Source organism: Phaenicophaeus curvirostris, chromosome 5 (genome assembly GCF_032191515.1).
Source record: "Phaenicophaeus curvirostris isolate KB17595 chromosome 5, BPBGC_Pcur_1.0, whole genome shotgun sequence".
In the NCBI taxonomy this organism is placed as follows: Eukaryota; Metazoa; Chordata; class Aves; order Cuculiformes; family Cuculidae; genus Phaenicophaeus; species Phaenicophaeus curvirostris.
The window spans coordinates 1,402,539-1,422,126 of record NC_091396.1 but is presented as its reverse complement, the minus strand read 5'-3'; the positions used below and the strand labels follow the sequence as shown (position 1 = coordinate 1,422,126).

General features: G+C 65.5%; 4 protein-coding genes across 5 annotated transcripts in view; 1 reads left to right on the top strand and 3 right to left on the bottom strand.

The window, feature by feature from the left end:
- Positions 1 to 19,588, bottom strand: part of RAB15 (RAB15, member RAS oncogene family) — an 85,412-nt gene that overhangs the window by 3,740 nt on the left and 62,084 nt on the right. The window contains exon 2 of the mRNA XM_069857304.1: positions 34 to 160. Coding sequence (XP_069713405.1) covers positions 34 to 157 — 124 coding nt within the window. The 5' untranslated portion in view covers positions 158 to 160. The remainder of the gene's footprint in view (positions 1 to 33; positions 161 to 19,588) is intronic.
- On the top strand, positions 2,400 to 8,205 carry FNTB (farnesyltransferase, CAAX box, subunit beta). The gene is made up of 12 exons (XM_069857300.1): positions 2,400 to 2,531; positions 4,259 to 4,323; positions 4,565 to 4,637; positions 5,320 to 5,411; positions 5,747 to 5,893; positions 6,004 to 6,087; positions 6,187 to 6,273; positions 6,345 to 6,474; positions 6,978 to 7,110; positions 7,314 to 7,425; positions 7,502 to 7,616; positions 7,717 to 8,205. Exons 1-12 carry the CDS (start codon positions 2,448 to 2,450, stop codon positions 7,825 to 7,827), a joined length of 1,233 nt encoding a protein of 410 aa, XP_069713401.1. The 5' UTR covers positions 2,400 to 2,447; the 3' UTR covers positions 7,828 to 8,205.
- MAX (MYC associated factor X) lies at positions 8,139 to 12,322 on the bottom strand. 2 transcript variants are annotated; one of them, XM_069857317.1, is made up of 5 exons: positions 12,226 to 12,322; positions 12,006 to 12,032; positions 10,627 to 10,734; positions 9,148 to 9,271; positions 8,139 to 9,057 (listed from the first exon to the last, which is right to left on the bottom strand). In XM_069857317.1, the coding sequence occupies exons 1-5, from the start codon at positions 12,259 to 12,261 to the stop codon at positions 8,870 to 8,872; spliced, it is 483 nt and encodes a 160-aa protein (XP_069713418.1). In that variant the 5' UTR covers positions 12,262 to 12,322; the 3' UTR covers positions 8,139 to 8,869. The 2 variants fall into 2 exon arrangements, with proteins under 2 accessions (XP_069713418.1, XP_069713417.1); XM_069857316.1 differs by having other exon boundaries at positions 9,148 to 9,278; positions 10,628 to 10,734.
- Positions 12,540 to 19,012, bottom strand: UNC93B1 (unc-93 homolog B1, TLR signaling regulator). Its single transcript, XM_069857247.1, has 11 exons — positions 18,880 to 19,012; positions 18,666 to 18,807; positions 18,440 to 18,593; positions 17,337 to 17,498; positions 17,141 to 17,270; positions 16,962 to 17,055; positions 16,749 to 16,873; positions 16,498 to 16,680; positions 15,465 to 15,738; positions 15,133 to 15,251; positions 12,540 to 15,029 (listed from the first exon to the last, which is right to left on the bottom strand). The coding sequence occupies exons 1-11, from the start codon at positions 18,961 to 18,963 to the stop codon at positions 14,751 to 14,753; spliced, it is 1,746 nt and encodes a 581-aa protein (XP_069713348.1). The 5' UTR covers positions 18,964 to 19,012; the 3' UTR covers positions 12,540 to 14,750.

Sequence of the window (19,588 nt, the reverse complement as noted above, 5' to 3'; positions counted from 1 at the left end):
CGCCTGGCCCGGTTTTCCCGGTGCTCCCGGTACCGATGGTGGAGATGTGTGCGGGGTGGAACTGGTTGTCGGTGAAGCGGCAGAGCAGGCAGGTCTTGCCCACGCCCGAATCCCCGAGCAGCAGCAACCGGAACAACACGTCGTACTGCTTGGCCATGGCCGAACCGGCACCCGGCACCGGCGGCGGCACCGGGGAACCGGGGAGCACCGGGAGGGAGGCTCCGGGGAACCGGGGAGGCTCCGGGAGCAGGGGAGGGGTGGAGGATGCTCCGGGAGGAGGATACAGGACCGGGGGAGGGAGGGACCGGAGGATGCTCCGGGGTACCGGGAGGAGGGAGGGACCGGGAGATGCCGTGGGAGGGAAGGACCGGAGGATGCTTCGGGGAACCGGCGATGCTCCGGGGCACCGGGAGGAGGATACAGGCCCGGCGGAGGGGACCGGGAGATGCCGTGGGAGGGAGGGACCAGAGGATGCTTCAGGGAACCGGGGATGCTCCGGGGCACCGGGAGGAGGATACAGGACCGGAGAGGGAGGGACCGGGAGATGCTGTGGGAGGGAAGGACCGGAGGATGCTTCGGGGCACCGGGAGGAGGATACAGGACCAGAGAGGGAGGGACCGGGAGATGCTCCGGGGTACCGGGAGGAGGATACAGGCCCGGCGGAGGGAGGGACCGGGAGATGCTGTGGGAGGGAGGGACCGGGGATGCTCCGGGACAGCGGGAGGAGGATGCAGGACCGGAGAGGGCACCGGGAGATGCTGTGGGAGGGAAGGACCGGAGGATGCTCCGGGGCACCGGCGATGCTCCGGGGCACCGGGAGAAGGATACAGGACCGGAGAGGGAGGGACCGGGAGATGCTGTGGGAGGGAAGGACCGGAGGATGCTTCGGGGTACCGGGAGGAGGATGCAGCACCCGGAGAGAGCACCGGGAGATGCCGTGGGAGGGAGGGGCCGGGGATGTTTGGGGAACCGGGAGGAGGATACAGGACCGGAGAGGGAGGGACCGGGAGATGCTGTGGGAGGGAGGGACCGGGGATGCTCCAGGGCACCGGGGATGCTCCGTGAGGGGAAAACCGGGGATGCTTTGAGGCACTAGGGATGCTTCGGGAGAGGGTGCGCAGTGGGCAAGCTCCGGGGCACCGGGAGGAGGGGACAGGCCCGGGGAGGGCACCGGGAGATGCCGTGGGAGGGAGGGACCGGGGATGCAGCGGGGGAAGCTCCGGGAGGTGGGGACCGGAGGAGGCTTGAGGGGTGAGGGAGGGGCACGGGGATGCTGCGGGGGCCGGGGATGCACCGGGGGACTCCCGGGGGCGGGGGGACGGGACACGCAGGGTCCCCCCGGGAGGGAGTGGGGGGGGGACACCGGGGGGCACACGGTCTGTGTGGGGCCCGGGGCGGCGCTCGGGAGGCGCCGCGCTGTGACGTCACGAGGCTCGGGCGGCGCCGCGTGACGTCACGGCGCCGGTGACGCAACAACACCCCCCCTCCCGCGCGCGTCCCCCCCCATTCCCCACATGTGCGCATGCGCGGCCGCGGGGCGCGGCGGTGGGCGGGGCCTGGGGAAGGGGCGGGGCCACAGGGGTGAGAGGGACTGGGAGGAGTGGGCGTGGCTTGAGAGATAGACGCGCGGGGTGGGCGTGGCTTCGCGAGGTGGGCGTGGCTTAGGGTGAGCGCGCGGTGATGGGCGGGGGAGTGGGCGTGGCTTGGAGCCATGGGGAGGTGCGCGCGGAGGTGGGCGGGGCTTAAGACGGTGGGAGGGGCCTGTGGAGGAGGAGTGGGCGTGGTTATGGGCGTGGCTTGAGGCAGAAGGCGTGGGGAGAGCGGCGGAGTGGGCGTGGCTTGGTGCTGTGGGCGTGGCTTGCAGCTACGAACTGCACGGTGAGTGGGCGTGGCTTGACGCGGTGGGCGTGGCTTATGGCCAAGGGCTGTGCGGCGGGTGGGCGTGGCTTGGCGCGGTGGGCGTGGCTTACGGACCAGGGCTGTGTTGCGAATGGGCGTGGCCTGACGAGGTGGGCGTGGCTTGTGACTACAGACTGCGCGGCGAGTGGGCGTGGCTTGACACGGTGGGCGTGGCTTGCAGCTACAGACTGAATGGCGAGTGGGCGTGGCTTGGAGCGGTGGGCGTGGCTTGCGGCTACGGGCTGTGCGGCGAGTGGGCGTGGGTTTGGGGCGGTGGGCGTGACTTCCGTGTAGGCGCGCAGGGAGTGGGCGTGGCTTGAGGAAGAGCGCGCGACGGGGACCGGAAGTGGGCGTGGCTTAGCCGGGAGGGCGTGGCTTGTGAGCGAACGCGCACAGGAAGTGGGCGTGGCTTGCCGCGCGCGCTGTGGGGGGAAGTGGGCGTGGCTTGAGGGGCGGGGCGGGCGCGCGTCTCGGCGCGCGCGGGGCGGCGCCGCGTGTCCCCCCCCGGCCGCCGTCGCCCCCGCTGCCCCCCGCGCGCCGCCCGCAGCATGGCGGGAGCGTCCCCCCCACCCCCGGGCGGGCGGCGGCGCCTGCGGGACGATGGCGTGCGGACGGCAACCTCCGCGGAGCAGGTGCGGGGCCTGGGGGGGGCCGTGGGGCCGTGGAGCCTTGGGGCCGTGAGGCTCGGGAGCCTTGGGACTGGCTCTGAGGGAGTCGTGGGGCTGGCTCTGAGGGAGCTATGGGGCTGGGGCCGTGAGGCTCTCTCTGAGGGAGCCGTGGGGCTCGGGAGCCTTGGGACTGGCTCTGAGGGAGCCGTGGGGCTGGGGCCGTGGGGCTGGCTCTGAGGGAGCCGTGGGGCTGGGGCCGTGGGGCTGGCTCTGAGGGAGCCGTGGGGCTTAGGGAACCGTGGGGCTGGGAGCCGTGGGGCCGTGGGGCTGGCTCTGAGGGAGCCGTGGGGCTGGCTCTGAGGGAGCCGTGGGGCTGGCTCTGAGGGAGCCGTGGGGCTTAGGGAACCGTGGGGCTGGGAGCCGTGGGGCTGTGTCTGAGGGAGTTGTGGGGCTGGGGAGCCGTGGGGCTGGGTCTGAGAGAGTTGTGGGGCTGGGGAGCCGTGGGGCTGGGTCTGAGGGAGCCCTGGGGCCATGGGGCCGTGGGACTGGCTCTGAGGGAGCCGTGGGTCTGAGGGAGCCGTGGGGCTGGGGAGCCGTGGGGCTGGCTCTGAGGGAGCCGTGGGGCCATGGGGCCGTGGGACTGGCTCTGAGGGAGCTGTGGGGCTTAGGGAACCATGGGGCTGGGAGCCGTGGGGCTGTGGGGCTGGCTCTGAGGGAGCCGTGGAGCTGGGGCCGTGGGGCTGTGTCTGAGGGAGTTGTGGGTCTGAGGGAGCTGTGGGGCTGGGTCTGAGGGAGCTGTGGGGCTGGGAGCCGTGGGGCCATGGGGCTGGCGCTGAGGGAGCCGTAGGGCTGGGTCTGAGGGAGCCATGGGGCTGGGGAGCCTTGGGTCTGGCCCTGAGGGTGCCATGAGCCTGGCAGCCGTGGGGCTGGCGCTGAGGGAGCCGTAGGGCTGGGTCTGAGGGTGCCAGGCTGCTGGGGAGCCGTGGGGCTGGCTCTGATGGTGCTGGGCTACCATGCGGTAGAGGGTACAGGGAGCCATGGAGCTGGGTCTGAGGGAGCCGTGGGGCTGGGGAGCCGTAGGGCTGGGGAGCCGTGGGGCTGGCTCCGAGGGTGCCAGGCTGCCATGTGGTACAGGGTACAGGCTGCCATGGGGCTGGGGTGTGGGGAGCCAGGCTGCCCTGAGGTCAGAGTACAGGGTGCCACGGGGCTGGGGTGTGGGGGTGCCAGGCTGCCATGGGGCTAGGGAGAAATGGGGCTGGGTATGGGGAGCCGTGGGGCTGGGGAGCCGTGGGGCTGGCTCTGAGGGTGCCACGGGGCTGGCTCTGAGGGTGTGGGTTGTTGTGGGGCTCACAAGGGATGAGGCTGGGATATCAGGGTGCTTTGGGGCTGGGCTGGGCCCTGAAGGGATGAAAGGCAACGCTGACTTTCCTAATCCATGGGGTTGTGGCTCCCCGATTCCCGGTGTTCCTGGGATGAGGGAGGTCAGGGCTTCATCTGCGGGATCCCGGGATAAAGATGGACTTCGGTTCAGCCGCTGGCTGCGGGACGCGGCCCCGCACGCCGTGGAATCCTGGTCTAATCCCGGCGCAAAGCTCCTCGGCAGCTCCCGCTAAGCTGCTCCACCAGCAGCTTTGAGTCCGTTTGGTTTTCCCGGCGAGGGCAGGAGGGGGCTGATCCCTCGGGATGGGGCTGGGGCTGGGTTTGGGAATGGCAGAGCCCGAGCTCACCGCGGGCTCGGTTTCCGGCGGCAGAACAAAGTGGAGGACATCGTGCAGGAGGTGTTCGACGCCTACAAGACGAACCATTGCGCCTCGCGGTGAGTCCTGCTGGAATTCCGAACAATAAATAATCCCTCAATCCCAAACCGGTGATTCTGGAGGATGCTGAGATCCCTAGCGAGGAGCCGGCTGCTCCGATGGGCTTTGGGCTGGGATCCTGCTCCTTCTCCTGGCCACAAACCCTGGTTGGTGTGGCCTGTGGGCTCGTGTTCCCGCTCGGCCGGGCAATCCCAGGTGCTGGAGCTTTGCCTGCCGAGCCCTGTCCTGTCTGCCTTCCAGATTCATCCTGCACCGGGAGAAGCACGTCCATTACCTGAAGAGAGGCCTCCGGCAGCTGACGGAAGCGTACGAGGTATCCGTGCTGGGATGAACCTTCCCCCTGGGGCTGTGTTTGCCACCCCTGCCAGCCCCGGGGCGGTGGATCCCGGTGTCCCCTCGGGTCACACGCATCCCTGGAGCCCCGAGTCCAGTTCTGGAGCCCTCAGCACAGGGAGGACAAGGAGCTGCTGGAGCGAGCGCAGAGGAGGCCATGGAGATGATCCGAGGGCTGGAGAACCTCCTGTGCGAGGGGAGAGTTGGGATTGTTCAGCCTATTAAGGCTGCGGGGAGACCTTAGAGCAGCTTCCAGGGCTGAAAGGGGCTCCAGGAAAGCTGGGGAGGGGCTCTGGATCAGGGTTTGCACAGATAGGATGAAAGTTTGGAGCTGCAAGAGGGGAGATTGAGGTGAGATCTTGGGGAGAAATGTTTTGCTGTGAGGGTGGGGAGGCCCTGGCCCAGGCTGCCCAGAGCAGGGGTGGCTGCCCCATCCCTGGAGGGGTTCAAGGCCAGGTTGGATGGGGCTTGGAGCCCCTGATCCAGCGGGAGGTGTCCCTGCCCATGGCAGGGGTGGGACTGGAGGGGCTTTGAGGTCCCTCCAACCCAACCCAAGCCGTTCCATGGTTCTGTGCTCGGGCGCAGCGGCTGTGGGGGCTCTGCTGGCACCACCAGCCCCTGCCCCGCTCCTGGGGGCCCTGACGGCGCCTCCGCTCCTGCAGTGTCTGGACGCCAGCCGGCCCTGGCTCTGCTACTGGATCCTGCACAGCTTGGAGCTGCTGGACGAGCCCATTCCCGACTCGGTGGCCTCTGAGTAAGTGACGCTGGGAGCCTGGGGGACCCCACGGCGGATCCGGCTGCGGCTGGAGATCCCACGGGCCGCCGCGTGATGCCGGAGGTGCCACCTCCCGCCGTCCCCGCGCGCTGGCGGCAGCACAGGAGCGCTTTGTGTGCCCCGCGGCTCTCAATGCCGCCTATTCTTGCGGCCAGCGCCTCGTGCTCCGGAGGGGATGGAGGAGGAGAGCGAGAACCCCGGCTGTGACCCTGGAGAGGGGGGAGAACGGGGGGATAACTCGGAGCGGGGGGGTCTCCCATGCCCGGGTGGGAGCTCGGAGCCCCTTCCCCACCCTCTCCCTGCTCTTCCCGCAGCGTCTGCCAATTCCTGAAGCGCTGCCAGAGCCCCCAGGGCGGCTTCGGGGGGGGCCCCGGGCAGCACCCCCACCTCGCCCCGACCTACGCCGCGGTCAACGCGCTCTGCATCATCGGCACCGAGGAGGCGTTGGACGTCATCGACAGGTACAGCCGGCGTGCCGGTGGCACGGGGAGGGGTTCGATCCATCCGGAGCGGGGGCCGGAGGGAGGCAGGAGGCAATGCCCCCCTCCTCACAGCCCGCCGGCTCCCGCAGGAAGAAGCTGCTGGAATATCTGCACTCGCTGAAGCAGCCTGACGGCTCCTTCCTCATGCACGTCGGCGGCGAGGTGGATGTCAGGTGGGTGAATCCGGTGGGGAACGGCGATTCCGCTCTGGAATGGGCTGCGTGCCGCGGTGAGGAGCCAGCACCGGAGCCCTGAGCACCCGTATCCCGCAGGAGCGCCTACTGCGCCGCGTCCGTGGCCTCGCTGACCAATATCCTCACCCCCGCGCTCTTCGCCGGGACGGCCAAGTGGATAGCGAGGTGAGAGCGACGCGAGGAGCTGGGTGGGGGACGGGGGACGGCGCCGTCCTGATCCCGCTGCCCCCACGCAGGTGCCAGAACTGGGAGGGCGGCATCGGCGGCGTGCCGGGCATGGAAGCCCACGGCGGCTACACCTTCTGTGGCATGGCGGCCTTGGTTATCCTCAAGAAGGAACATCTCCTGAACCTCCGGAGCTTGCTGGTGAGCAGCACCATGCCCACAGCCCCTCGGCTCTCCTGGGATGGCAGTGGCTCATCTGGAAGGTTCCTCACACCGGCACCCGTTCCTCTCTGAGAGAGCTGGGGGGGTTTAGCCTGGAGAAGAGGAGGCTGAGGGGAGACCTCCTTGCTCTCTGCAACTCCCTGAGAGGAGGTTGTGGAGAGGAGGGAGCTGGGCTCTTCTCCCAAGGGACAGGGGACAGGACGAGAGGGAATGGCCTCAAGCTCCACCAGGGGAGGGTCAGGCTGGAAATCAGGATGAAATATTTCCTGGAAAGGGTGATTGGGCAGTGTCCGAGGCTGCCCAGGGAGGGGGTTGAGTCCCCTTCCCTGGAGGGGTTTAAGGGCCGGGTGGCCGAGGTGCTGAGGGACATGGGTTAGTGATTGATGGGGATGGTTGGACTCCATGATCCAGTGGGTCTCTTCCAACCTGGTGATTCTCTGATTCTATAATTCTCTGATTCTGTAATTCTCCATCCCGTGCAGCGCTGGGTGACCAGCCGGCAGATGCGCTTCGAGGGCGGCTTCCAGGGTCGCTGCAACAAGCTGGTGGACGGGTGCTACTCCTTCTGGCAAGCGGGGCTCCTGCCCCTGCTCCACCACGCGCTGCACGCCAGGGGTGAGTCAGGGCTCCCGAAACGGCATCTCCAGGTGCGATGACGCCGTTTTAGCCAGGGAACGAAGCACAGAAAATCTTGGAGTCTCCATTCCGGGGCGGGCTGCGGAACCACAGGCTTAAGCATCCGCTGGGCAAGTGCCTTGGAAACGCTCCGGGGTGGAATTTTGCTGGATTCCCGGTGTCTCAGTGGCTTCTCCCTGCAGGTGACGCGGCGCTCGGCATGACGCGCTGGATGTTTGACCAGTCGGCGCTGCAGGAATACATCCTGCTGTGCTGCCAGTGCCCGGCCGGGGGGCTGCTCGACAAGCCGGGCAAGTGAGTGCCGGCTCGGGGCAAGAGGGGCTGCCGGGTGCCCCGATCCCTGTGCTCAGCATCCTCGCTATCCCCTCAGATCCCGGGATTTCTACCACACCTGCTACTGCCTGAGCGGCTTGGCCGTCGCCCAGCACTTCGGCAGCGGCGAGATCCACCAAGAGGTGATCCTGGGCGTCCCCGAGAACCGCCTGGTAGGTGCCGGGCGTTGCTGTGAGCTGCCAGGCAGGCCGGGATGAGCTTCCCGGCTTCTCCGAGCGCTGGAAAAGGCATTAAATCTCTTTTTTCTCACAGCAGGCAACGCACCCCGTCTACAACATCGCCCCGGACAAGGTGGTGAGAGCGGTGATGCACTTCTTGGAGCAGCCTGTGCCCAGCGTGGAGCCGAACGCTGCTTCCGAGTAGGGATCCGGACTGTGCGGAGCGTCCTCCCCGGAGCTGCCGCGGCGTCTCGGCGATCAGGGTGCTAGCAATACCAAAAACCGGCCTGCCCTGCGGCCACCAGCTCCCCCGCCGCCTTTTCCCAGCGCAGGAGCCGCCGAGCGGGACGTGGCAGAGCTTTTGGCATCAATAAACCAGAACGGAGAGCAGCGTCTCCTGTGCGCGGGGAGGCCCTGGGGACGCAGGGCAGGAGGTGACACCACCCGGCTCGGGGCTGTTCCCGGAGCTCCAAGACCACGCAGCTACCACGGGGAAGGATAAAATAAGGTGGTTTGTTTGTTTTTTTTTTTTGTTTATTATTTATAGTTTTATAGTAAAGGGAAGCCTTAACTTGCAAGACAACTCTGGGCAGTATGTACAACATACCTTAGATCCATGGAATGAATGGCATCAAAATGGGGCTGGGGGTCACCTATGGGGCTGGGATGGGACACTAGGGATCGGAAAATGCCGTGGAAGTGGGGAAGGGGGACGGAGGAGGAGGAGGGAGCAGGACGCACGAGCAGCCCCCTCACCCTCAGGGAGGGGCGCGGGCGCTGCCCCCCGGCTCTGGCGGGCGCTGGGGGCCGGTGGAATTGCAGAAAATAAATAGCGAAACCCCCCAGGTTCGGCGCTGGCCGAGGGGCAGCGCGGCTCCCCGCGGGGCCTGGGTTTTTTTGAGGGGTTGGGGGAGACACAGAGGGGGCTGCCTGGCTCCTGCGCGGCCTCGCGGCTCGGCTCAGGACTGCCGTGGTCCCCGGGTATAAATAGAAATGCTCATATAAAACCAGGAGGAAGAGGGGTGAGGGGCTGGCTGGTTGCGGGAGGGCAACAAGGGGCCTCCTCGCGGCCCCCCGATCCCCCCCCCAAGTCTGTCGGGCGGGCGCTGCGAGGCCCCTGTGGAAAAAAAAAAAAGCAGGAAAGGGGCCGGGGAAGGCTGGGAAGCTGCAGTCCGAGAGCCTCTAGGAGAGAAGGGAGAGAGAGTCCTTACGCAGCCAGCGAGAGCAGCGCGGGGCTGCGGAGGGGCCTAACTGGCCTCCATGCGCAACTTCTTCCTGCTCTGCGGCTCCTCGGGCTCCGAATCGGAGCTGGAGTCGGAGCCGCCGTCGAAGGCGGAGATGGTGCTGCCCTTGGGGTTGGTGTAGAGGCTGTTGTCCGTCGAGGGGTAGTTGGCCTGCAGCTGGGCGCTCGACCGAGCCTTCTCCAGCGCGCGCACTGCGAGGCAGGGCCGCTGCGTCAGCCCGGGGCTCCGGCAGCCACGTTCTTCCCCCCCAAAACCCCCTTTCCCACGGGATTCCCGCTCACCTTGCTGCTCCAGGAGGGCGTTTTGCCTCTTGAGGTCATCGATGTCTTGCTGGTGCGTGTGGTTTTTCCGGCGCATGTACTGGATGTACTCTGTGGCTTTGTCCAGGATTTGGGCCCGGGATGCCTGTTGCAATAGTGGGAAAAGACAGAGGCAAGATAAAGACCTCGCCCAGGGGCCCACGGTTCTACACCTCTCATCGCTTCTGGCCGTGGTTTCAATCCAGGCTGGGGAGAGAATGGATCGGGAGCGGCCCTGAGGAGAAGGGCTTGGGGGGCTGGGAGAGGAGAAGCTCAAGAGGAGCTGGGAACGTGCGCTCAGAACCGAGAAACCTCCTGGGCTGCATCCAGAGCCGTGGGAGCAGCAGGGAGGGAGGGGATCCTGCCCCTCTGCTCCGCTCTGCTGAGGCCAAACCTGGAGCCCCGCATCCAGTTCTGGATCCTCAGCACAGGGAGGACACGGAGCTGCTGGAGCGAGTGCAGAGGAGGCCACGGAGATGATCCGAGGGCTGGAGAACCTCCTGTGCGAGGCCACGCTGAGAGAGTTGGGGTTGTTCAGCCTGGAGAAGAGAAGGCTGCAGGGAGACCTTAAAGCAGCTTCCAGGGCTGAAAGGGGCTCCAGGAAAGCTGGGGAGGGGCTTTTTCCAAGGGCCTGGAGTGATATGGTGAGGGGGAATGGCTTTAAATTGGAAGGGGGGAGATTTAGATGAGACATTAGGAAGAAATTCTTTACTGTGAGGGTGGGGAGGCCCAGGCTGCCCAGAGCAGGGGTGGCTGCCCCATCCCTGGAGGGGTCCAAGGCCAGGTTGGATGGGGCTTGGAGCCCCTGATCCAGAGGGAGGTGTCCCTGGAGGTGGAACTGGCTGGGCTTTGAGGTCCCTTCCAATCCAACCTATTCTATAATTTTGTCTGCTCCATCCCAGAAAGGATTTGGCCGCTGCTCTGCTGGGCCAGCATCACCACACAAACCAAATCCCGGCTCTTATTGCAGCTGGAGAGCCACGTGGTGGAGCAGAGCTTCGCTGGCACCGGGAATGGTCATTCCTGGCTCCTGCTGCCGGTGCTGGCCTTGGGCTGAGAGCACCAAAAAGTCCCAAACAGCAGCATTCCGAAAGGAGAATCCGTTGTGCACGAGGGTGCCGACAGCAAGCAAAGCTGGTTTAGTATTTGACAGGAACGGTTGGACTCGATGATCTGATGGGTCTTTTCCAACCTGGTGATTCTACGATTCTAAAGCGCCGCTGGCGAGCCTGGAGGATCCCGCTGGTGGATTCATCCCCTCTGCTTTCCCAAAAGAACAGGGCACGCATCCTGCCCCCCAGGAACGCCGCTCGGCAGGCCCCACGGGCAGGGAACCGCGGCTCAGCCCCGCTGCCATGTCTCCCCTCCGTTTCCGTGGAATTCCCAGTCCAACCTGGGCCCCGTGGGCTGGGAACCGGGGTGGGCGCGCTGCCCGGCTCCCAGCACGCTCCATAAACTCACCTTCTCTCCTTGGAGGGAGGGGACGGAGTCCCGCAGGCTGTGGAAACTGTCCTTGATGTGGTCCCTGCGCTTGCGCTCCAGCGCGTTGTGATGAGCGCGTTTGTCGGCCTGGGAGCGAAGGGAGAGCGGCAGCGTGAGGGGCTGGCACCGCTTGGCACAGCCCGGCGGCTCCAGCGGCGTTTCGGCAGCCCCCGGAGGAGCCAGGCTGCCGAAACGCCCCCAAATCCCCACGCTGGCAGCTCCGGATGAGTTTTCTCGGAGTTGCCGTGAGGCTCGGCAGGACCTCAAAGCCCTCCTCGAGCAGCCAAGGCGGCAGCGCCCGGCGTGGGAAGGCGGTGGCTCCCGGAGCTTTCGGTTTCCCCGCTCGGAGCCCTCGGCAGTTTCCGGGAGGAGGAACCGGGGCCCCAGGACAGCCCCGAGGGAGGGGGGCACCTCGCAGCCCTCTGTCCTGCGCCCCTCAGGATGTGCCCCCACCAAAGAAAAACACCCCCAGCCCCCAAAAGCCGCCTCCTCATCAGCGCCCTCCCCCCAGAACCCCTTTCCTAAGACCCCATAGGGTCCCCCAGAGCCACCACCCAAGCCTCTCCCCTTCCCAAGACCCCCAGTCACAAAGTCACCCCCTTAATACCCCAGCCCCACATAGAATCATAGCCCCCCAAGACCTCCAGCCTCACAGGCGCCCCCAAACTCTCAACCCCACAGACGACTCCCAGCCCCACAGATCCCCCCAAAGCCATAACATCCCCCCCAACACCCCAGCCCCACAGACACCCGCAAGCCCTTAGATGACTACCCACAGATGACCCCCAAGCCCCCCAGGACCCCCCCAACCCTGCCAAGGCCCCAGCCCCACAGATCCCACCAAAGCCATAACCCCCCCCCCCCAACACCCCAGTCTCACAGACACCCCCAAGGCCTCAGCCCCACAGAGGACCCCCAGGCCCCCCCCAACCCTGCCAAGCCCCCAGCCCCACAGATCCCCCCAAAGCCATAACCCCCCCCAACACCCCAGCCCCACAGATGACCCCCAGGACCCCCTCAACCCTGCCAAGGCCCCAGCCCCACAGATCCCCCCCAAGCCATAACCCCCCCCCCCAACACCCCAGCCGCACAGACCCTCCCAAGGCCTCAGCCCCACAGGACCCCCCCAACCCTGTCAAGACCCCAGCCCCACAGATCCCCCCAAAACCACACCCCCCCCCCAACACTCCAGCCCCACAGATCCCCCCAAAGCCATACTCCAACACCCCAGCCCCCCCCAAGGCCTCAGCCCCACAGATGCCCCTCAGCCCACCCCAAGCCCCCCAGATCCCCCCCACCCCCCACGACCACTCCCCCCTCCCCTCTCCCCCCGCGCTCCCGGTGCCGCAGCCACGTACCGCGGACTGAAACCTCGGCTGCTCCTCCTGCAGGGCCCGGGGCGGCGAGGAGGATGAGGAGGACGGGGTGGGGGGGGCACCGGGAACCGTGAGCGCGAGGGGGGAAGGAGAGAGAGAAACCAAACGTTACCCCCCAGCCCAGCCCGCACGGGGAGCGGCGAAAGGGTGGGAGGTGGGGGGTTTATTCCCCGGTGGCGGCGGGCGGGGAGCCGGGACTCACGTCGCTCTCCACCTCGATGTCATCGTTGTCGCTCATCGCTGCCGGCCGGGCCGCGCCGCCACAACAACAGCGCGCAGCGCGCAGGCGCCGCCGCGCCACGTGACACGCTGGCTCGCACCCCTCCGCCGCGCCGCGCGCGGGGTGTTCTGGGCAATGTAGTCCACATGGGTCACAAGACCGCTTAGTCTCTATTAGGCTCTGACTACAATTCCCAGGATGCGTCGCGTCGCGCCGGCGCAAAACGCCCGTCCCGCGCTCTGCGGCGCGGTGCACGCCGGGAGTTGTAGTTCCTGCCCCGCCCGCTGCTCCTCATGGTGGGCGGAGGGGCTGCGGCGACGCGAAGGCGGGGGCGGAGGGAGGGAGGGACGGGATTTATTGAGCCAAAGAGAGGCAGGGAGGGGCCGCGACGGCGAGGATGGGGATCTCCGCGGGGCTGTGAGCCTGTCTGGGGGCTGCAGGCTTGGCCTGAGGGGCTCTGGAGCTGCTGTGAGCGGATGTGGAGCGGTGTGGGGCCTGCAGGCTTGGACTGGGAGCTCTGGGCTTGGACTGGGAGGGCTCTGGACCACTTTATGGGGGCTGCAAGCTTGGACTGGGAGCTCTGGACCAGTTTGTAGGGTTGTAAGCTTGGACTGGGAGCTCTGGACCAGTTTGGGGGGCTGCAAGCTTGGACTGGGAGCTCTGGACCACTTTATGGGGGTTGTAAGCTTGGACTGGGAGCTCTGGACCAGTTTGTGGGGTTGTAAGCTTGGACTGGGAGCTCTGGACCAGTTTGGGGGGCAGCAACCTTAGACTGGGAGCTCTGGACCAGTTTGTGGGGCTGCAAGCTTGGGCTGGGAGCTCTGGACCAGTTTGGGGTGCTGCAAGCTTGGGCTGGGAGGGCTCTGGACCAGTTTAGGGGGCTGCAAGCTTGGACTGGGAGCTCTGGACCAGTTTGTGGGGTTGTAAGCTTGGACTGGGAGCTCTGGACCAGTTTAGGGGGCTGCAAGCTTGGACTGGGAACTCTGGACCACTTTATGGGGGCTGCAAGCTTGGACTGGGAGCTCTGGACCACTTTATGGGGGTTGTAAGCTTGGACTGGGAGCTCTGGACCAGTTTGTGGGGTTGTAAGCTTGGACTGGGAGCTCTGGACCAGTTTGGGGGGCAGCAACCTTAGACTGGGAGCTCTGGACCAGTTTGTGGGGCTGCAAGCTTGGGCTGGGAGCTCTGGGCTTGGGCTGGGAGCTCTGGGCTTGGGCTGGGAGGGCTCTGGACCAGTTTGGGGGTCTGCAACCTTGGACTGGGAGCTCTGGACCAGTTTGTGGGGCTGCAAGCTTGGACTGGGAGGGCTCTGGACCAGTTTGTGGGGCTGCAAGCTTGGACTGGGTGGGCTCTGGACCAGTTTAGGGGGCTGCAAGCTTGGACTGGGAGGGCTCTGGACCAGTTTAGGGGGCTGCAAGCTTGGACTGGGAGCTCTGGACCACTTTATGGGGGCTGCAAGCTTGGACTGGGAGCTCTAGACCAGTTTGGGGGGCTGCAAGCTTGGACTGGGAGCTCTAGACCAGTTTGGGGGGCTGCAAGCTTGGACTGGGAGCTCTAGACCAGTTTGGGGGGCTGCAAGCTTGGACTGGGAGCTCTAGACCAGTTTGGGGGGCTGCAAGCTTGGGCTGGGAGCTCTAGATCAGTTTGTGGGGCTGCAAGCTTGGACTGGGAGCTCTGGAGCAATCTGGGGGGCTGCGAGCTTGGACTGGGAGCTCTGGACCAGTTTGTGGGGCTGCGAGCTTGGGCTGGGAGCTCTGGACCAGTTTGGGGGGCTGCAAGCTTGGGCTGGGAGCTCTGGACCAGTTTGGGGGGCTGCGAGCTTGGGCTGGGAGCTCTGGACCAGTTTGGGGTGCTGCAAGCTTGGACTGGGAGCTCTGGACCCGTTTGGGGGGCTGCAAGCTTGGGCTGGGAGCTCTGGACCCGGTGTGGGGGATTGTAGGGTTGTTTGAGGAGCTCTGGATCTGACCTGGGGTGGGGGTGGGGCTCTTGACCTGTTTGGGAGCTGCAGACTTGGACTGGGGGGGTTGTGGACCTGGTCCTGGGGGACACTGTTGTTGTTTGTGGGGCTCTGGACTTGTTTGGGGACTCTGGACCTGGTCTGGGGAGGCTCTGGACCTGTTTGATGGCTGCAGGCTTGGACTGGGGAGCTCTGGACCTAGTTTGAGGGGCAGTAGACCTGGTCTAGGGGGGGCTCTGGACCTGTTTGGGGGCTGCAGGCTTTCCTGGAGGGGCTGTGGATCCGATCTGGAGGGCTGTGGACCGGGTTAGGTGGGGCTGTGGTCCTGCTTGGGTGATTACAAGCCTGTTCTGAGAGGTGGTGGACCAGGTTAGGGATCTGCAGGCCAGCCTAGGGGTCTGGGGGCCAGCTCAGAGGGGTTTGAGCTTGACCTGAGGGGGGTTCAAAGAAGCTTTGGTCCATTCAGGGTGGTTTGGGCAGCTCCAAGAAGGGCTGTGGACCCCCTTGTGGCTCAGAGGGCAGGGGGGTCGTGGGGTAGGCCAGGTTGTCTCTAACCCAGCTGGTCCCTGTCATCTTTTGGCAGCTCCTCCTCGTCGGTGGCTTCCGCTGGGCGCTGGTCTTCGTCATCCTTGCTCTCCTTGCTGCCGTCGTCGTCCGAGCCGGTCTCATCCGAGTCGTCGTCCTCCAGGTAGCGGTAGCCGCGCATCTTGTGGCGCGGGCGGGGGATGCGGGGCAGGCGGTACGGCACGTGGTGCGCCAGCTTGCGCTCCATCCAGAGGTAGGAACCCATCGCCACCGCCAGTGCCAGCAGCATGATGGACAGCTTGGCCTACGGGAGCGGAAAAAACAGCGATCGGCGTGGTCCTGCGCCTCGTTCCGAGCTCACCAGGCTCGGGAAGTGGTGGAACGGCTGCTCCTCCGATCCCGCTCACCTTCATGGGCAGCCCCGACCACAGGTAGACGGTGAAGATGGCCAGGGCTTGCCACCAGTGGTAGATGGTGAAGATGAAGTCCTGGCGCTCCTTGTCCTCGTACAACATGCCCAGGAGGACTGCGGCACAGGGCACCGGCTCTCAGCATCCCCTTCCCGTGCCGCTGTCCCCTCTCGGTGACCCAGCCACGAGGTCCATCCTGCTCCTTAGCAGCAGCTCCAAGGAGCTGGGGGCCGCCAGGATGTGGTGACACAATGAGGGGATGGATCGGGGACAACCAGGCCACGCGAGGGGACTAGAGAGGCCTTGTTGGGGACCTTCCCCGTACTCACTGCTAATTCCAGTCTTGTTGAGGGCGCTCCCCAAGCCCCAGAGCACGACGATGGTGAAGAGCAGAGGCGCCTGCCCCAGCAGCCGGGGCTCGGGTGCCCAGCAGAAGAGGGTCACCAGGAGAGCGGCGTGGACGAAGGCCCCGGCCAGCAGCGGGAGCTGCCGCCGCAGGCGCAACACGCTGAGCGCCAGCAAGGAGCAAGCCGAGCAGGAGAAGCCGTAGGCCATGAGGAGATACGCCAGCTTCTCCAGCCCCAGGGCGCACACGCCGTAGTTCTGCAACGAGGACAGGGCTCGGTGTCACCTGGCTGGGTTGTTGTAAGAGTCGGATAAAGGATCGATTTCTCTCTGCGCTTTTTCTCATTTTTAGCCTCAGAACTTGACTGTATAAATCACAAACGTCTTAGAAAAATGGCCAGAGCTGGTATGAAATGAATGGTTTGTACCTAACTACCTGTACCTATCTCCTTACTCCTTGAATACCATGTTCAGTTCTGGGCCCCTCCCCACAAGAAGGATGTTGAGGCTCTGGAGCGAGTGCAGAGAAGAGAACGGAGCTGGGGAAGGGGCTGGAGAAGAAGAGGAGCGGCTGAGAGAGCTGGGGGGGTTCAGCCTGGAGAAGAGGAGGCTGAGGGGAGACCTCATTGCTCTCTGCAACTCCCTGAGAGGAGGTTGTGGAGAGGAGGGAGCTGGGCTCTTCTCCCAAGGGCCAGGGGACAGGCCGAGAGGGAATGGCCTCGAGCTCCACCAGGGGAGGGTCAGGCTGGAAATCAGGATGAAATCTTTCCTGGCAAGGGTGATTGGTCCCTGTCCGAGGCTGCCCAGGGAGGGGGTTGAGTCCCCTTCCCTGGAGGGGTTTAAGGGCCGGGTGGCCGAGGTGCTGAGGGACATGGGTTAGTGATTGATGGGAACGGTTGGACTCGATGATCCGGTGGGTCTCTTCCAACCTGGTGATTCTGATTCTATGATCCACTTACGAGTGGACCATGACAGTTGTCCCCACGCTGTCGCCCTCTCCCCATCCCCAGGACCTACCAAGGAGAAGCCGGTGCAGACGAAGAGCACCTCGAAGCCGCTGTAGATGAACAAGGGCAAGAGGTGACGCAGCCGGTAGTCCCGCATGTGCTTGAAGGGCAGCTGGAAGATGTTCCCCCAGCCGATGCTGCGCAGGTCGATCTCCTCCGTGGGCCGATACGCCGAGCCACAGAGCACCAGGACCTGCCGGGCGGCTGCAGGTGAGGCACTGTCACCATCCCACCCCATCCCCATCCCACCCCGGCGCTCACCACCAGCATGGCGAGGAAGGCGGCTGCCATCAGGGCGCTCTCCACGATGATGAGGTTCATGCTGCGGGGCAGGCTCTGCAGCACCGTCTTGTTGAAGCCAGGCAGCATCCCGTGGCTCAGGGTCCCTGCCGAGAGGCCGCACGTGCCACGGCTCAGCCCCAAACCCCGTGCCCCCGCGCCCTCCTGCGCCACGGAGCCGCCCCGCGCGCTCACCGCAGTGCTTGACCCCGAAGAGCGTGTGGTTGAGGTGGTAGAGGTAGTTATTGAGGAAGAAGACCATGGGCAGCTGAGCGCAGACGAAGCTCAGCTGCAAGACGCAGAGGGGAGGACAATCAGCGCCGGGCGGCGCGGTGCAGGCCCCGGCCCGTGCCGCCCTCCCCACCGGCGCTCACGTAGAAGCAGGCGTAGAAGATGGTCTGGAAGATGATGACGTAGGTGTGGCAGGCGCCGCGTGGCGCCCGCTGCTGCTCCTGCACGTGCTCCTCCTTGTAGTTGACGTACTCGTAGTACTTCTGGGCCATCCTGCGGGGTCCAGTTGGTCAGTGGGTGCCCACTCGGACCCCACCCCAAGCCCCCCTCGCCACCTACCGCGTGATGTAGTTGCCTATAGAAGCCCAGAGGGGCACGATGGCCACCCCGATGGCCACGGCGGAGGGCACCAGCGTGTAGTAGCGTTCCCAGTAGTTGCTGGAGACGAAGAGGGCGTAGATGCCCACGGCGAGGAACATGGCCCACTTGGTGCCGAAAAACCTGCCGGGGTGAGGAAGGGGAGGAGGAGGAGGAGCTGAGAGAGCTGGGGTGGTTTATCCGGAGAAGTGTGGATCTGCTGGAAGGTCGGGAGGCTCCAAAGGGATCTGAACAGGCTGGATCCATGGGCTGAGACCAACGGCAGGAGGTTCAACGAGGCCAAATGGCGGGTCCTGCCCTTGGGGCACAACAACCCTGAGCAGCTCCAGCCTAGGAGAAGGCTGGCTGGAAACTGCCTGGAGGAGAAGGACCTGGGGGGGTTGGTTGAACAGGAGCCAGCAGGGGCCCAGGGGGCCAAGAAGGCCAAGGGCATCTGGGCTTGGATCAGACCCGGCGTGGCCAGCAGGGCCAGGGAGGTTCTTCTCCCTCTGGCCTCGGCCCTGGGGAGAGCGCTCCTCGAATCCTGGGGTCAGTGCTGGGCCCCTCCCCACAAGAAGGATGTTGAGGCTCTGGAGCGAGTGCAGAGAAGAGAACGGAGCTGGGGAAGGGGCTGGAGAAGAAGAGGAGCGGCTGAGAGAGCTGGGGGGGTTCAGCCTGGAGAAGAGGAGGCTGAGGGGAGACCTCATTGCTCTCTGCAACTCCCTGAGAGGAGGTTGTGGAGAGGAGGGAGCTGGGCTCTTCTCCCAAGGGACAGGGGACAGGACGAGAGGGAATGGCCTCAAGCTCCACCAGGGGAGGGTCAGGCTGGACAGCAGGAAATAATATTTCAAGGAAAGGGAGATTAGGCAGTGTCCGAGGCTGCCCAGGGAGGGGGTTGAGTCCCCTTCCCTGGAGGGGTTTAAGGGCCGGGTGGCCGAGGTGCTGAGGGACATGGGTTAGTGATTGATGGGAATGGTTGGACTTGATGATCCGATGGGTCTTTTCCAACCTGCTGATTCTCTGATTCTATGAATCGTTAGGTGCCTGCGTTGGTGTGCTGCTGGGAGGCGTTGGTGGTTCCCTACCTGATGAGGACGGGCGTGTAGAGCAGCGCTGCGACGGGGGTGACGTTGATGCCCATCAACACCTTGTGGTCGATGTCCTCCAGTTGGATGTTGCTGTATTTCACCTCCCGGTAGGTCTCGTCGTAGTGCAGGATCAGCTGCATCTGCAGGAGGCCTGGGGGGGCGTCCAGCGGCCGTCACCCCCACCCTGGGTGCCCCACGACCCCGGGGACGGGCACGACCCTACCCAGGTAGACGCCGTAGGTCAAGGTGCCGGCCAAGCTGGCGGCCACCACGTTCTTGATGACGCCGAGGCGCTTGCGGCGGAAATACTTCTGCTCTTCCTCCTCCTCGTTGTAGTCAGGGTGAGTGCTCACGAAGTCGTCCAGCTTGGGTTGGGGGGACACCGAATGTCAGCCCTGGGGACGGCCACCACCCACCCAGGTGTCCCCTGCCCTCACCTGTGTCTCTGTCCCCTCGGTGCCCGGAGCGTCACCCAACACCGTCTTGGCTGCATCCTGGTAGCAGCTGGGATCCTTCTCCATCGCCGCCTCTGGGGGTGGCCTGGGTGCTGGTGGCGGGGAGGACACCTTGGTGGCACCCCCAGACCTTGCACCCATGAGCCCAGCACCCTCAGTCCCACATCCCTGCACCCAGCACCCCCAGACCTTGCACCCCCTGCTTCTGGCATCCCCAGATCTTGCACCCATGGGACCAGCAACCTCGCACCCCTGCTCCCAGCACCCCCAGACCTCACCCCGCACTGCTCCCAGCACCCCCAGACTTTGCACCCCTGCTCCCAGCACCCCGAAACCTCGCACCCAACACTTTGTGCTGTGCACCCCAGCACCCCCAGACTTTGCACCCCTACTCCCAGCACCCCGAAACCTGGCACCCCTGCTCCCAGCACCTTGTGCTGTGCACCCCCAGACCTGGCACCCCTGCTCCCAGCACCCCCAGACCTGGCACCCCTGCTCCCAGCACCCCAAAACCTTGCGCCCCTGCGGCCAGCACGTTGTGCTGTGCACCCCAGCACCCCCAGACCTCACACCCCTCCTCCCAGCACCACTAGACCTCACACCCCTGCTCCTGGCACCCCCAAACCTTGCGCCCATGCGGCCAGCACGTTGTGCTGTGCACCCCAGCACCCCCAGACCTCACGCCCCTGCT